General features: G+C 35.1%; 1 protein-coding gene across 2 annotated transcripts in view; it reads right to left on the bottom strand.

Moving 5' to 3' along the window:
* Positions 1–1,483: 1,483 nt before the first annotated feature.
* SNX2 (sorting nexin 2) overlaps positions 1,484–17,197 on the bottom strand; it is a 29,925-nt gene continuing 14,211 nt past the window's right edge. The window contains exons 3-16 of one of the 2 annotated variants that reach the window (XM_030968364.1): positions 16,850–17,013; positions 15,564–15,630; positions 15,311–15,354; positions 15,084–15,225; positions 11,771–11,849; positions 10,497–10,572; positions 9,160–9,273; positions 8,839–8,932; positions 6,889–7,094; positions 5,730–5,873; positions 5,223–5,234; positions 3,101–3,181; positions 2,922–2,993; positions 1,484–2,107 (exon numbers count right to left, since the gene is read on the bottom strand). In XM_030968364.1, coding sequence (XP_030824224.1) covers positions 2,057–2,107; positions 2,922–2,993; positions 3,101–3,181; positions 5,223–5,234; positions 5,730–5,873; positions 6,889–7,094; positions 8,839–8,932; positions 9,160–9,273; positions 10,497–10,572; positions 11,771–11,849; positions 15,084–15,225; positions 15,311–15,354; positions 15,564–15,630; positions 16,850–17,013 — 1,346 coding nt within the window. In that variant the 3' untranslated portion in view covers positions 1,484–2,056. The remainder of the gene's footprint in view (positions 2,108–2,921; positions 2,994–3,100; positions 3,182–5,222; positions 5,235–5,729; positions 5,874–6,888; positions 7,095–8,838; positions 8,933–9,159; positions 9,274–10,496; positions 10,573–11,770; positions 11,850–15,083; positions 15,226–15,310; positions 15,355–15,563; positions 15,631–16,849; positions 17,014–17,197) is intronic. The other variant, XM_030968365.1, reaches the window with a different exon arrangement.

Raw genomic sequence — 17,197 nt, forward strand, 5'->3', positions numbered from 1 at the left:
AACCAACCCTGTGTGACAGTGAACTCCAGATATGCCATTATCCTTTTGTTCCCCAAAAGGCTTCTGGTTTTGAGAAAAAACTTGCACAGCTCATTCTTGTTTTCAGTTGACTGGTATGGATGGCCACACTAATCCTTGCTAGCAGACTTTCTTATTCTCTTGTCACAAGAGAAGAAAAGTGATCCATCATTCAAATGAATTCTAACCCTGATGAAACAGAAAGAGATCAAGAGCTAAGAAAGCTCGGCACTTAAAGAAAAAAAGAAAAAAATGAAGAAAAAAGGAAAAAAAATCATGAAAGGATATGTTCACCTATTTTGACCTTGCCATGTCCAAACTGAGCCTTTTGGTTCTGGAAATATCAATTTCAGTGTGAGCAGTATATATTGTGAGCAGTAAGTTTAATACTGAGCTATTGGTCAATTTTAATGAGCAGCTAGTAAGCCAGCATTAAGTGTTACATTGTAACACTTTACAGAGTCTTATGCCTAGATCAGTTTCATCATAAATCTCCTGCATACTTGGGCTCTTCAAAAGGCAGTTTTAAGATCAATGACAGAACAACCACTGATGCATAAGGTATTATTCCCTTAAGGTTTTGGCATTTAACCATTTAAAAAGAAGCTTAATTTAGGCTTGATAAATTTTGGTGAGGGTTTTTCTGTTCTAGTTCCCTTGAAAACTCCTTGAAACACTGAGTTAAGAGAGGTATGTAGAGAAACAATCGCAAATACTAATCAAGTTTACACTACCTTTATTGTAAAAATAGAGTATGACCTTCCAGTTGAATTGAGGTTTCCATTATGTTCAGAAATGGTATTATGTGCTCTTTTATATTTGACCCCAAACAGTACAAATTCATGTGTTTATCCTGTAGTCTTATGATTAGCTGAAAGGAACAGCTTCTCTTGCTTTTTTATGAGGGTATATTTGCCTAAAATTTGTTAACATTAATACTAATATATCAACAAGTTCAGTATGTCATTAAAACAACAGGACATCACATCTTACATTAATATTGTGTATTTCAGAAAAATGTTTACATGCTCTGATTTCTTGCAAAAGGTATAACCAGTCCCTTCAAATATATTTTCTACTGAAGAAAATCCAAACAGAATACTAGCTCTTACAACTATCAAACACTCAGCTGAATTACCCACTTTTCTTCCTCAACTATTACCAGAATTACTGCACGATGGTTTTTTTTATTTTTGTATCCTGAGATTACAACTGAATACAACTGATGCAGTGTGTCAGTCCAGTAAGACATCAGTATTTGACCATGCAGGTGATTTTAATTCTGCAGAAGCTTTGTAAAAACTTGAAGAAGATTTCAGTTTACATCTGTCTGTTGCCCAAGCATGTCTTTTGACCCTATGAGTACTAACACAGGAGAATTTGCCAAGGCAGTGATAACTTCAAGTGAAAAGAACACCTATAATGAAGAGATTCAGAATTAAAAACCAGAACAGTTTACCATGGGTAATTGTTTGTGCATCTTTAATACCTTCTCCATCACTCTTTGCAAAATGTTGGGTTTGCCCTGGATACATCTTAATTTGTTCTAGACAGTACTCCTAAGAACACCAGCAAGTATCAACAGACATAAGCACAGAGTGTTTAACATTTCACAAGGTACATCCCTTTATTATTGTAATCACAAAAACATGATTTTGTACAGGAATGTTTAAATGAACATTAATCAATGCAATTAAATTTGTTTCATAAAGATCAGGTAAACATACTACAGAACATTGTGTTGTAGAGAACAAAAATATCAGCTTTCTGGCCTTGCAGTGCACGTTTTAGTGCAAGGATTAAGACACAGTCGTGTTCAATTCAGCAATGTATTGCAGAACATCATGCCACAGTCCACTTCAAAGAGGGTCAGGACATGCAGCTTGTTAATAAAATGCTGTGGTATATAAAAAAGCCACATGTTAATTCTTAAAATATATAGTGGTTTATTTGGATGATTTAAAGTGATTTCACTGTGGAATTTAGTTTTATCCAGGACAAACATCCAGAGTGTCTTGTCATTTGGAATATTCTTCTTTTAGGCAATGGCTTTGGCTTCAGGTAGGAATGCCTCCCAGTATTTTATTAGCTTGAAGAGAAGGGAAAATCATAAATTAGGTACTAAATGTTGAAAACCACGATGCATACGTACCTCCTCTTGCAGTAAACTTGCCTCCACGAGACAAAGTAAGAATGTAGGTACTTATTCATTAATATTTTTACATAGTGCAAGAAAAAACACAAGTAATGAATACATAAATCTGCTCATAACTATAGATATGTTGCCACATGTTGAACACAATGGTATAGAATAAAATGATACAGATTTTTTCAAAAGATCAGTCACTTCTTCTTACCACTTAAGACACTGTTTTTCAGGTGTTTTTAAATTAAACAAAGCTGAAGGGTTCTATTCCTGCCATGAGCAGAAAAAAGAGCCTGGACTTTTTCTAGTAACGAGACCCACTTCTCAGACACTGAAAACTGTTTTAATACTTTCCAATATTCAATATTTAATACTTTTCAATATTCAGTATCCAATAATATTCTACATTTTAAAAAAAGAGCAATAAACATTTAAAAATCCAAGTCTCTTCAGTAAGTGTAAGTACATATTGATTACAATTTACTCCAATCTCTAAGTAAAAGTACTAATTCAGTTTGAGAAGATAACAAGACCCTCTGCTTGCCCATATCCCTAAGGGAACTTCTCCGTTGCTTCATTGAATTACAGTTATGCATGGGCTGGGAAACTGCAGTCATCATGTCATTCACCAATACAGCACAGACTAGTAGCTCTTAATGTTTTAGAAACAGCTGTGCTTAAAGCCCATATTTTTCTAACTAACCTAACACAGCATGTATTATTTATTAACTTGTACAAAGCTTAAAATTTATCTTACCTGCTGTTGTGTTTGCACTAACGACTCTAAGTACTCGATAATAACAGTTTTAAAGTCTTTCACTCGTTCCTTCTGTTAATAAATAAATTATGGCGTATTAACTTCTTAACAAATGTTACTTATAATGTTAATATTATGTACAGTAGCACTGTCATTTACTTGCAAAAAATTATACATGCCTCAAATCTTCCCACTTCCTTGCGAATGGTTTTGGAGATCTGTTCAAAATCTTTTTCCCCTTGCTGAACTTTTGTCTCCCACTGGCAAAGGAAAGACATACAGAGGTAAGATTTTGTGTTGTCTATTCAGTCTATCTATAATTTTTTTAGCACACTGATAGTCACTTAAGAGCTAAGAGGACCTATTTGATTGTTTTGGCCTATTTAAAAGAAAATCTTACAATAACAATTTCAACTTTGTGTTATAGGATGTCATCAGATCAGTTACAACAAAGGTATCTTTAAGCCAATGCTATCGGTAGATAAAATGTAAAAATATCTTAGTACAGCTATTAAGAACATTCAACAACATTTAAAAAATATTCTTTAGAAAACAAAATGGATATCTCAAAGGTTTTACTTACTATTCCCTTTACAAACTACATACAAAGGAACCTAAACCTGTCCAATCAAGCTTGGAAGAGTCTCAAGTTAGTTCCCCATACTTTCCTAATTCCAGAAGAGATGAGTAAACCTTCATCTCTGCCTCTGATCAAGTATTTGATTATTGCTATCATATTTCTGTTGCAAATGACAAGCCTCTGAGGATGTGCTTATCTGCTTTCCAAAGCACAAGCCTTTTTTTTCAGTGGCAACTGTTTTCACAGAAAGCTGGACTAGAAACATTACTGCAGGTAAGAAGATCACTAGAGGAAAATTCAGAAGAGATGTTTCTTATGGGTTTATGCCATATTGAGAACATTGCATTCCTGTAACAATATATGACACCAGATTGTTTCTCCTGGTTTCTGTGAAAAGAATCCAGCTAGACAAGAAGGATCATCAGCATCTACGTGGCCCCGTAACTGCTTTTACACACCTATTACATTAAGTTGGTTGCGTAGATAAACAGAGAGCCCCCCAGCAGGCGAACAGTTCTTTGAAATGCAACCGTATCTGTTCTTCTCAACATATTAACTGAGAACGAATACATTCAGTAACATTTATCTTCATCAGAAAAAGCAGCAGGGAAGCAACATGCTTCAATGTAGCATCTGGCTGCTAGCAATCCAGTGGTGCTACTTATTTCACAAAAGCATTTTGTGATGCAGCGTCAAGTTTCTACTGTGGTATGAGATAAACATCATCTATGTTCCAAAAAACATCTCCATATTTGTATTTTTAGTATATATTTATTCACAGTTCCCTGACTGCCCTTTTAGATATACATTATGAATCTTTTTAGTAAGTCATAATAGTATCTTCTTCTTGGAAGATCAGCCTGAACAGTTAGCTAGTAACTAAATAGCATAAAACACAGTTAAGGAAAAATAGATTAGGATTGCCCATACCTTCCTTCCACGTCAAACAGAGGCGCCTGAGATTTCTGTGAAAGCTTCTATAGGCCTAATGAATTCTATATTTCAGTTTCATCATGCCCAGGTCCTATGTGAATTATTACTGGGTAACAGTTTGCCATTTTATAGTATCTGACAATGAGAAATTTCTCATTCAACAAGGTATCTCTAGGACCATCCATTGTCCTTTTACCCACAAAAAACAACTGAGTCATGGATGATGCTCAAGTTGCTTAGGCTTCCACTTTGCAATTCCTCTGCCAGAGGGTCCACTATTACAGAATTCAGCAATTCTGAACACATTTCAGTTCCAGTGAGATTTTCAACTGGCACACTCAAACTGTGGGTTTACTAAAAATGTTCTCTAGTTATCCAATAATGCAGGAAAAAGAATTCCTTGAGAAGAAAGCAATTGCTTTAATATTGGGACTGGGAAACAACCACTATTTCCCACTACTACCAATAATCAGGAAATTTACTGTGCATCAGTAGAGGCAATCAACAAGAATGTGGTCACACAAGAGTAACTGTAGTTTTTCTCAGTAAACAAAGAACTTCTTTAAGGAAAAGAAAATCAAGTTAATGAGTAATTATAATACTGTATGTGAAATATATCAAAGGGCAAAAAGAACAAAAGAGCATGTGGTTAGTGACCAATGACGAAGCCAAACAAAGCAACTGTGTTAAAGAGCTTGAAATCTGCAATAACATTCTTCCATTATTTAATGGGAGAGCACTAGAGCATACTCAGAATGCATTAGTGTTAAATAATTAAGTTGTCCTACCTCTTCAATTTCCTTAGTGAAGCATGATAGAAAAAGTGTATAAATTATGACACTTCAACATGTTAGATTTATTTTTACTGAAATTACACCATATATACATGCACATATATATGGGTAGAAAAGCTGCATATTTAAGCAAAACATAGGAATAGCTCTCTATTAGCTGTCTTTGCTGGATTTACCCAGTCATCTTAGCTTTAGAAACCAAGAAATGCTCCTCTGCCTATCCAAGTGAGCCGTTAGCAGTTAAAAGCATCAACTTGTCCATGTTCCCTCCCTCCCATCTCCCAGACTGTAGAGACAGTATTAACTGTCTTACAGATCTTATAATGAGTAAAAATTGCACACATTTAGTGTTTTAAGTAAATTCTATTTAAAAAATTCAGTAAATATGGGAAACAGCAAGTAAGTGATTTGTAAACAAAAATGGTATAAAGCAGCATTAATGCAGAATGAATGAGCTGATGCAGAAAGTCTGACCTCCAAAATAATGTTTGATAACATTACCTCTTTTATCTCATCTTTAGCTTGCTGTAATTTATCAGGTTTGTTGGCTAGTTGGAGCTTTGCTTCAGCTTCACGTTTTTTTTGTAAAGTGACCTGAGCATCTTGCCACTTCTGCCAGCATTTCATTCGATGGTCAAACACACCCTGTGAGAATAGACAAACTTACTGAACAACTGGAATTGTTTGGTCTATCTAAATTCTCAGTAGGAAAAGAATAATTCTAGCATAAAGCTGAAACAAGTAGTATACTCAAAGAAACCTTAGTGTATCTACCATGTATTGCATTTCACTTAACATCATGCTTGCACAGTTCAATACCTTCCACAAATGACAGGCTGTTCAAGAGCCCTTTTCAGAGCAGACACTTCAGTGCTCCAAATCATTTTATGTCCCTCATTTTATCAAAGCACTACCAAAACAACCACTATGAAGTGCCCTATCATGCAAACAATTCTCTAACTGCAGATATTAGGAAACTGTTCATGCATATGTATTACAAGCATTTTCAGCCGCACGTTTATGTTAGCAACAGACTAAGGCAGCAGAAGTGAAGTACGCATATTAAAGAAAAAAAAAAGAAACAAAATCAAAAGAAAAATATGGACTTCCAACAACCTGGTAAGTTCAAAGGTATTTCTGGAAGGAATTCACAGACACCTGTTCTCATGTCTAAACATAATCATGCTGTGCAACATAGCTTAAACTTAAAATGAATATTTTTTTAAATGGGATGTAGATCCACAAATGGAGGTTTTTTTCTTATTTAAAGACATTACTGGCTATCTGCTAAATATAGAATACCAAATTATGTTCTTCCATATTTATGTGTGCTTACTGTAACAGTAAGTAATCTGAAATAAACAGGTGCTGTATGCTTAGACACAGTGCAGTACAGTATCCCCAAATACTATACAAAATCAGTATTGCTCAAAGTAGATTTCCATTTTTTCTGGATCTAACCACTCCATTCACATCTTTGATCACAGCCATTTTTATCACAGGAGTAACTCATGAATGCTTTCACTTTACCCCGCTAGAACATCAGGCAAAAACTTAATTGTGTTACATGAGCAAATGCACACATTCATTTACCCTAAACCTATATGCTGAGGAATATGACTTTAAATGCTAAATCAGTATTTTTCCTAGTAGTACTCACTTTTACTGCAGCAATCAGACGAATGTAATCACCAAGCAGTTCTGAGAACACATAGAAATCAGCAAAAGCTTGTTCTTGATGCAACTGATCTATCTTCTCCTCAACCTCTGCAAGCTGAGACAAAGCTCTAGACAGAGCAGTGTGGTCCTCCGAGTTACCTAACATGGCAGCACTTTTAGCAAAGGCAGCGGTGTTGGCTGAAAGCTCTGAAACACAGGAGTAATGTTCAGCATGATTTAGTTAATTTATTATATTACTCTGCAGCATAAATCACCAGAGCAGAGGTTTAACTTCACCAACTGAAATTAAGGTAAAGATCACAGTAAGATACACAAGGACATCACAATGAAACCACATTTAGGAGAAAGACTCCTGTGCAAAAAAACTATCAATCAGTAAATGCTTTGCCAAGTCTGTTAATGCCATGCTTACTCTGTTCAGCAAAAGATATGAAAAAAAAGTCACTCCAGTATTATCCAATTGCCTACTTCAGAGAAAATGCAAACCGACAAAACAAAAGCAAAGTCACCCACAGAACAAATTTTCAGAAAAGTTTTAACAGGTTTACAGCACATATTTTCCATTTAGTTCAGCATAGAAACAAAATCAACCCTTTCACAAAATCACCACTCCCATGAGTGGAATTTATTTCTGTTGGGCTGTTTATTGACTTTAAGTAACTATTACATGTGCATACTGTAATGTATTGTCACATTCTGATATGCCTTAAAATTAAAAACAACCAAAGCTCACATACTATCAGCATCCGTGGAAGTGAAGTTTTGAGCTTATTTATTAACAAATACTGGTGCAGTTGTCTCAAATCCCATGTAAGTAATCCTGTACAAAGATTAGTTCCATGAAGGACCTTTGAACAAATGTTTGGACCAAATTACTTCAGGTTAGTTTGCAATTTTGCTGCTCCTGTAGAACCATCAGAACACCAGAAGTGATTGCAGAAGGAAGCTGTCTTCAGATATTTAAAACCTTTACAATTTGAACACAACTCTTAGAAAAACCCAATGATCCAACACTTCTTCAAATCTATAAGGTGTCAAATCAACCGCAAATAAAGATTTCCATTTTCCATTACTTCTTAAATACTCCTTAGCCTTGAGGATAGGTGGCTAAAGATATTCTTACTGCAGAGAGCAATTCTTGATTAGAATTATGAGAAAGCAACTTATGACATTTTCACGTATTTTGGAAGCACTCAAAGGTAACACCGTATTTTAACATACTAAAATATTATCAGAAAGCACACTTAGCATCTTCTTGAGCTACAAATTCATAATTGTGGTTTGTTTAGGGTTTTGTCTCGTTTGTTTTGGTTTTTACTATGTTTGGGTTTTTTTAATAATCTGATAGAAATCCATCTCTGTCAAAGAGCAGCACAGGTTATTGCAACATAAGCTTACAGGTTTTGCTTTTATCTAAAATAAGCAAACAAAAAGCTGATATTCTGTGACTACTTATCTTCCCAGAAAAGTTTACCTTAACAGTAGCTTGAGGCTATATCATTATGCAGACTAAATTAAGAATAAGATATTCCTGCGTAAGCACTTAAACTCAGTTAACAGAGCAATACTGAACCAAAAGATGTTTAAATGGATTTATGCAGCCACTTTTTGTTCAGAAAGAAATTACTCTTGCCATGAGACCTAAAGATAAATTTATGGATGCCTACAGTAGTAGAATCACTTGCTAGGTCTGATAATGACACTGTGCAAGGGAAAAAAATAAGCTAGATCATTACAGTGACTCTAGGAATGACAGATACCCTGGTTAAATTTAAAATTAAAAAAAATACTAGAGCAGTTTAAAATAGAAGATACAAGTAGAAAATGTTTGTACTAAAATATGTTGTGTAACTATTTTAGTTAAGAGTTCTGACATGCTGAGCTCTTGTTTCATCACCATTTCCTAAGGTTCATTTAAAAGTAAAGTTACCTTTTCTGTGGCAGACTAATGCTTCAACACTGGCATGAAGCTTCCTAAGTTGCTGATCCAGATTCTCAAATTGCTGCTGTTTTTCTTCAAACCACTGACAAAAGATGAAAGAGTCAAGCATTACAAATTAGATTACCAAAAATATTTCTGGTTCTAAAGAAGCAAATTATCCAGGTACTTCCAGGGTGGTCAACTGATACAGCTAAGAATTCAAGCCAATAAGGAAATTAATAACCCATTTTCTACTTCTACAGCTTTAAAATGCAATTGTTGAGGCTCATTAATTCATCTCATTATTCAAGCTGAAAAATCAGCTCTTACTGCATCCGATTCATTCATCTTGATTGTCATTTTGTTGACAGCGTCGGCAGCCTTGTTCACCATTCTCAATATTCCTGCTCCACTCAGAGCCTGGGTGTTAACTGCTCTCGGCAGCTGGAATTGAATGACAAATAAGGGCAAAGAGACTGGTTAAAAGGATGGAGGTTTAACTGGGCACAAGGGGGAAAGAAAAGGATATAGTGTTTTCTTTAGTCCTATGTGTTTCAATATAGTGGAATCTAATTTCTCAAATTTACTACTTCTACATTCTCAAGAGGAAAACTTAAAAATACAGACTATTTACTTTTCTTCTACATCTTTACATTTAAATGGAACAAACAAACCACTTGTCCAAAGCTGTTATGAACTAGCCAAATGTCCTAAATGGCCACCTATATGCTACAATAAACAAATTGCCACTACAGGAACAGAAAAGCTTAGATTTATAACAAATTAGACAAAGGAAATTCTGTTACACATTTAACTGTAATGCAACACATGCACTGCATGCTGATAATAAAAGGTTGATGACTTTTTGCTTTTCAATATAAGTCTATAAACATACCTCAAGTAAGTTATCTGCTTTGGTACTGAGACACACTCATAGTTAAATTAACAAACTTTACATTTAATTGATATTATTATTCAGGCTAGATTGTATATGCTACACAAGGTGGCCCCTATGTCAGACCATTTACCCTTCATGTGATGTTTTGCCCGTCAGCAGCATTGACAAACCCACTGTAAGTTATCTATTGATGCTTTTGTCAGTAGGGAGGCCTCTGTGACTTATTAGTATAACTAAGATACTGACATTAGCCAAAACACAGTTCAGTATTAGCGTGAAACCACTATGCACATTTATAAAGACATACATTGTATCTTTAACAATGTATTTAATATTGTGAAAGGTACCAGATTAATAGTATAGGCGACTGAAATCCTTGTTTACAAAAATACCCAGCCTGGTGAGCAGCACTGCCAGCATTTCACATTATCCTACCAATATACCTCAAGCTGAATTCCTAGACGCAAGAGAGGTGCTCCAAGCCAGTTTAATTTTATATCTTACTTAACAAGCATCAAAACTGAAAAGACCGACTCAGTTGAGAAGTCACTATACAGCAAATAGCTTTTTGTCACTAGCACTGTAAGTTTTACCAGAGCCTGAGGCATACCATTAACTAAGTACCCTCTGCCATTCTAGCCGTGAAGGGTATGGGCCAATTTGATTTCATATTAATTTAGGGGATTTGGTCTCAATATAAAGTGAATATATTGCTTGGTAGGATACCATATCTAGAAATAAATAAGAGAAGTTAAAGGAACATAAATACCTCAGAACTTTCCAAGAATTGTCTCAAATCTGGATCCTGTAGCAAGGTTGGGTGCTTTACTGTTCGTTGTAGATACCTATGATTTTAAAAATTAAAATATCAGGTAACAGAACAGATCTAACGTGCCTGACTGAATCTAAGACAGTGCCTTGCACTCCATACCACAACATAACATACTAAAGATTGGGTAGTGTTTCACAACATAGCTTGTTTACACCAGAAACTCCTTAAGGTGGGGCCTGCCACTGTTGCACAGTGGGAAAATAATATGCTTCTTGTTCTAAACAGCTGAGTGAAGACTCCTTTATTAAGCTGCTTATTCCGGAAAAAAAAATGAACATGTTTAAATATTTTTGTGCACTGCAGTGGACAGTCTTTTTGTTACAGGTAATTCTGGCTGATTTATTTTAGAATTATAGGGAATCTTGGACAAGTTAGTTGATTCTAGTCTAGGTATAAACTATTTATGCGCTGGATAGACAAGAGTCTTCAATCCATTTAGTTCTCATACATGCACAAATACAATTCAATGTAACTCATTCCTTTTTTTCTTCTGCACTTCTGCTTAGACCTCAAGTGTAATTTTTTACCCACCCTCCACTAGGTATGTTTACCAGATCCTTATCTGTTTTTTTTCCTGAAGAAGGCAAGGATTGCAGTTAAACTATTGTACACATTAGATTGCTCAACTTTTTTCCCTTGTTCCATACTCTGTATGAAGTACAAGTTAAGGTTAAGGTGGCAGTATACCAGGGACAGGACCCCTTCCTGACAAAGATACTTTCACAGTATCAGCTATATATCAGTGCTGGGTGACAGAGATCCAGTATCTCTTATGCCAAATTCAGCAAGTCATATCAGTGTCACCAATGCACATCATCAGAAGCCCATTTTACTTTCAAGTGTTTGAAGGCCTCTTCACCTGCCTTCCTGCCCAACAGCTGATTTGCTATGGAATAAATACATTACTGTAATTGTCTTAATTCTTTCAACCCAAAATGTCTATATAGGATTGTAATGGTAGTTTTATTTATGAACCTCTGCAATCTTAATTTTAAGCCTGAAACAAGTCAGCTGTAATCTTCTTTATGATTAGGGCTACTCTTCCTGTTATTAATGGGAATTAGTCAATTTCTACTCAAAATTTTTACAGTTGTATACAGTCCCCAGGACTCACTTAAGTACAGATCACCAGTGTTGCAGTTACAGAACTCAAATAGTATACTGCAAGTAATTCTGAGCCTAAATAAATTTTAGTTAGATACACACATTACCTTTCTAGAGCTGCTCTTCTTTTCTCCACAAATTCAGTAGATGAAGAATCTTCTTTGCCTACTTTAACCTTGGTCATGCCTTGAAGGAAACAGCATCATATTGATTTTATTTTTATCACAGATAAATCATTAACATAACTGATGTGATTAGAATATAAGGCTCACCCAGCTTTACACATGTAAATCAAATTACAGTGAAAAACACTACATAGGAACATTAAAAAAATCAACTGCAAGGTGCATGGTTTTGTGAAAGTAGCTCTGCGAAATACTCAATTTCCGGTGACATATTAATTGCAACTAACAGTTAAGTAAAACTAGGTTAACTTGCATTTATGAAAACAATGTAAATGCTGATCAGTCTTACTGGCAACTCACATCCAGAAAAAGAAAACAGTTAGCCATATAAAGCAGTATACAAAAATGTTCTCAGATTATAAGCCTATTCACTGGTAAGCTTAGTACCATTATTTTCCTTCTACTATTTTTTCTTTTCAGTTCTAAAACTAATAGTTTTTTAATTAATTAATGCAAACTAACAAGTTCTGAAAATTCTGAACTGAATTCCATGGAGAACCGAATCAGCAGAATAAAATGTATGTAGCCTTACAGTGCTTTCTCTGATCAAGACAAGAGTGGCAACTAGTTATTGATGTGTCATGCCATAGGAAATAAATTCAACCTCAGCAACAGAAGAACTCTAAAATAGTCAGACTGAACTCACTATTTGTCATGCTAAAGATATAAACTTGGAGTTTAGCAACCTGAGTCCAATCAAAACCACCACGAAACACAGGACATCAATAATTATTCTTATTTCCTGAAAAACAAGGTATTTTATTATACAAATAATAAAAGGTATTTTAAGGAAAGGTATTTTATTATACAACCCAGATGTCTGATTTGTAGCTGTAGTATTTTTCTTATCTGTTATTACTTTTGTGTCTCTTTAGCTGAAAGTTTTGAGATTCTGATGATGTACTCACTGTCAACAGTTCCCTAAGTTCCTCACCCAACCTCCCTTCTGGACACAGAAGTTTCACACAGTAACCCCTGGAGGAGACAAGCAGCAAAGCCTTACAGGAACAAGACTGAACTCTTAACCTCTCAGTCTTAGCTTTTCCCTCCTCTGCAACATGATGAAAATAAATCTGATAAAGATTTTTTCCCAAAATTATTCTACACAGCATAATGTAATTAAATCCATAAATTTGTCAGTAAAATTGAGTATGTCTTCAAATAGAAGTGATTCAAGTATTCAAGGGAAGTTGAGGTAATTCACATGCCTCATCTTTTTACATTACAGTATTACTATACAATAATATTTTACTGCAGAAAGAAGGAAATCCTGTGGCTTAATAAAAAAGAGCCTTCATAGATGAACTTTGAACAGAAGTTCCTAGGGAGAAACTGAATACACAAACAAATTACACATATGAGGAACTCCTACCCTGTAAAAAATGACAGTTACTTCTAAATATCTTGCCACATTTCTTTCTCTACTAATATAAGCCTATTTAAATACCAGTGTAAAGACTGTTTCTGTAGACCAAGCACTCTTCCTTCACAGGAAAAGATCCATGACATAACAGATTACTTTCTTTAAAAATGAAAATGTGATTTTCATACACACTTATGTAAATAGTGAGGTACCTTAATGAATGCCCAATTCCAGTTCACAACTGACTCATTTTTATCCTTGTGTTCCACAGTCAGTACTTGATGGAGTTGAATTTGTAGTCAAGATCTAAAATTCCAGCCTCTACCACCCATCAGCACAATAAAATCGGAGCTTTAAACTCCAGGTGTTACCAACAGTGTAGCTGAATTAACAGACAAGGGACTTTACAACACACACTGCATAACACTGAATGTATGACATTATGTATTAAGACTTTAAACATAAACATGCATAATGTAAAGACTATAATCTTACATTCAGCTGTTTTCTCAACTCTCTGCTTTAAGATGCATGATTTCAAAACAGACCAGAATCAACTCCTCCTTTTCTCCAGAACTGGAAATGTAGTGACTACATGCTGTTGAACAGAACTAAGTAACACCTATGAAGTTCAACTTTAAAGAGGGAGTTTCATGCTCTTTTGAAAATATTCTACAGCTTCTGAGTTTTCCCAACCTACCTGTAAGTTAAAGTTTATACACAAGGCTTTGAAGCACCAGCCAGCGCTTGCTTGCACTGCAGTATGATCTGCCATTTTACCGTCTTCCAGGTGCATCAATTTTTATGCTGTTTTGTTCAAGTGATAGCTGAAATCCAGTCTAAGCTGAATTTGACTGTGATGCAAGCACTACAATTTCATGTAAATGGGCACTGTCATAAATGCCTTAAATTTTGTATCATCCAAAGGACATGATCAGAAACCTCATTCCATTTCCATACGCCCTGTTAGCATTTGGAATTAAACTTATTTTTGTTACAGGAAAAACTGATTATTACAGAATTACCCATAAACTTCAAGAATTACCAAAAATTCAGGTCAAATTTTCAGTCTCACAGGCTTAAAAACACAGTGCTTTTCCACAGAAGTAAAATAATAAATTTTCCAAGCCTCTTGCTGCCTACATCTACTCAATCTGCCCATTCCTACTTACATAAAAAACTGCTGCTCTGATTATCTTTACAGACTAAATTACTGAAAAGAAGTTCTGTCATTACCTACATATCAAACAGCATTCTAGATTTGAGTCACTTATTTATATGAGTAACACAAAATTCTTTAACAAGCTTTACTGTTTTAAATATTTACCTATTTTGAAAGAACCTCTCCTACTTAGAGATCACAAAACTGAAGAATTAATGCACCAGGCCTGCTTCTTAGCTCATGGAGAAAATATCTGATCGTTTAAGGTGTTCAACCCAAAAGTCGTTTTTTGCATTAAAACTTTGCAAAATTTATGAGAGGTTTTGCATTCACCACGATCAAAAGAAACAAAAAGAAGTATCAGAGATCTGTACCATGTATGAACCTCTATATATTGCAAGCAATTGATAACAGCTCAACTTAAAAATAAACTCTCTTTCATTCTTGTTTTGATAGACTAATCAGCTCTTGAAAGCATCAGCAAAGAAAGAATCATAGATAAGAAACATAAGGCCATGCATTAAGAGATATCCTTCTCATTATCAACACTAGTCTGAATTTGGAAGAGGCCATTACATATCTTTCCAATGAACTTTTGGAAAATACAGATCACGAAGAATATTTGGACCACCTGAGAAGAAAGCAGTATTTATGTAGAAGAGTATTTTGTATTCAGTACTTAAGTGTCACCTTACTGGAATTGCACTTACCTACAATACTTTTTTCTGGAGCTGGAGGCACAATATAACCAATATGCATGTATTTTGTTGCTAATTTGCTGTGCAGGCCAAGAAAATCACTGAATCTTCTTTTAACAGAGAATTCATTTTTGTGGAATATTGAAAGTGATGTCTTAAAAAAAATAAAATCGTTGTGAATTACTGATCCATCTCAGCTACAATACAAAGTATTGACAAATGTTTGTTGAACTACCTACCTTTGTTGTTACTCTGTATGCCATATAAGCATTCATGCCATCCCCTGTAAGAAAATTAAAATACTTATCCCAGGGCAAGGTAGTGTAATCCTGCCATACACTTTTCAGTCCAAAAAATACATCCAATAGATTTCCATCTAGATACTAAAAATTGCCAAAGGAAAACTAAAGAGGAAATCATGCTAAAATCTAGGAATAGTCTTCAAGTAATAAGACAGTCTACAATCTGAATTTTTAGGCTCAAGGAACTTACCAACTTTCTCTGGGTCTGATACATTGATTTCTATATCAAACAAATCTCCATTTGCTTCCTCTTCAATCTAGGAAAAAGATATACCACATTTAACAAGGTAATGGACATCCATATTATCTATGGGTACAAGGATAAGGATATAGAGGAAGGAGAAGAAAAAGTCTCTGTGTAATTATGAAACATTTCCAGTTAATATACTTTCTATTGTTAATATACTTTCCAATGTTAATATACTTTCTAACACTAACTGTGACTGCAACCGAAGTTCTTGGGGTAAACTTGGTAGTGCTAAGTTTACAGTTGGACTTAAATGATCCTAAGGGTTTTTTCCAAACTAAATGGTCCGGTGATTTCAGTTTTAAGACCTACTGCAAAAGCTTTCAGTACAGGAGATTTAGGGGTCTGTTCATTGTATCACCTACAATGCCAGCAGACACTGTGGTTCACAACCACTTTCATTTGCAATGCTTCCATGTGCCTGTAATCAAAGAACAGACATTCCTTTTCATTAACAGTAACTGTAGCAGAAGAGCTTGGGAAGGAAAAAGCAACAGATAGAAAATTCTCTGATACTTGTCTGAGTTCCAGAATTTCATAATCCTTCATATACTATACCTAAGTTTAATAAAAAGAGATATCTTAAGAAATGCCATGGCAGAAGGGACAGTACCAGGGCTGAAGGGGGCAAAATCTGAATCAAACGCCATCATGTGGTATCTGGGGAAGCAGGCATCATTGAGTCATGGGTAGGTCTTGCATGCTAAGCCACTGTCTGGTAAGAGAACTCTCTAGAATGTTGCTGAATGGCATTCAGCAATGTCCATGCTTTGACTGGAACACCAAATGTAAATAGAAATGTTAAGAATGCAACTACCCTCAGCTGTTTGTTTGCATGCAGGATAATTCTAAAAACTGCTTGTTCAATTTCCCTGTTAGGGACAGCTTCAGAAATACAAGTTGAAACTGTAACAAGCTAGTTAGAATTAGTTTAATTAAAAACATTTCTCATGTTTCAAGTTCACAGCTTACTCCTACACACACTTTTAAAGTATCTATTCTAAAGGAACAGAACTTCTTACTCCTAATACTACGTATCTCAAATATAATCACCTCATTAGTGAATTCTTACAGTATTTCCATGAGTCAAATTCACACTAAACTTTTTTTGCAAAATAAACAGCAAGGTATAATGCCATGCGCCAATGTTTAGGACCTCACATTTTAAAACCAGGCAAAACTTAAAAATCCAAATGAAACATTTCCATAGTTTAGAGTTTACAGCATACCTCTTCTCTGGATCTATCAAAAATCACTGGGGCTGTTACGCTTTTCGATTCCATTCTGGGAGCTATTAATGTGGTAGGTGTTACAGGAGTGACTGCAGGAGTAGGTTCTGGTGAAAGTATTGGATCCCTCTCCGGACTGTCCAATGAAACTTCTTCTGTTGCTTCTAGATAAACATACTGAGTTAGCAATAAATTTCCTGTGCAACACAGATGGAGATGCATCACAAAGACAACAAACATGCATGATGACAAAATAAATAGCACCCATTTATGCATGATAATGTTTTTCAATATCTAGCTAAAACCAGATATGGCACTTGGACTTGTAGTGCAGAATGGGTTAAATTA

The sequence above is a fragment of the Camarhynchus parvulus genome, chromosome Z, assembly GCF_901933205.1.
Source record: "Camarhynchus parvulus chromosome Z, STF_HiC, whole genome shotgun sequence".
NCBI classification, from domain to species: Eukaryota; Metazoa; Chordata; class Aves; order Passeriformes; family Thraupidae; genus Camarhynchus; species Camarhynchus parvulus.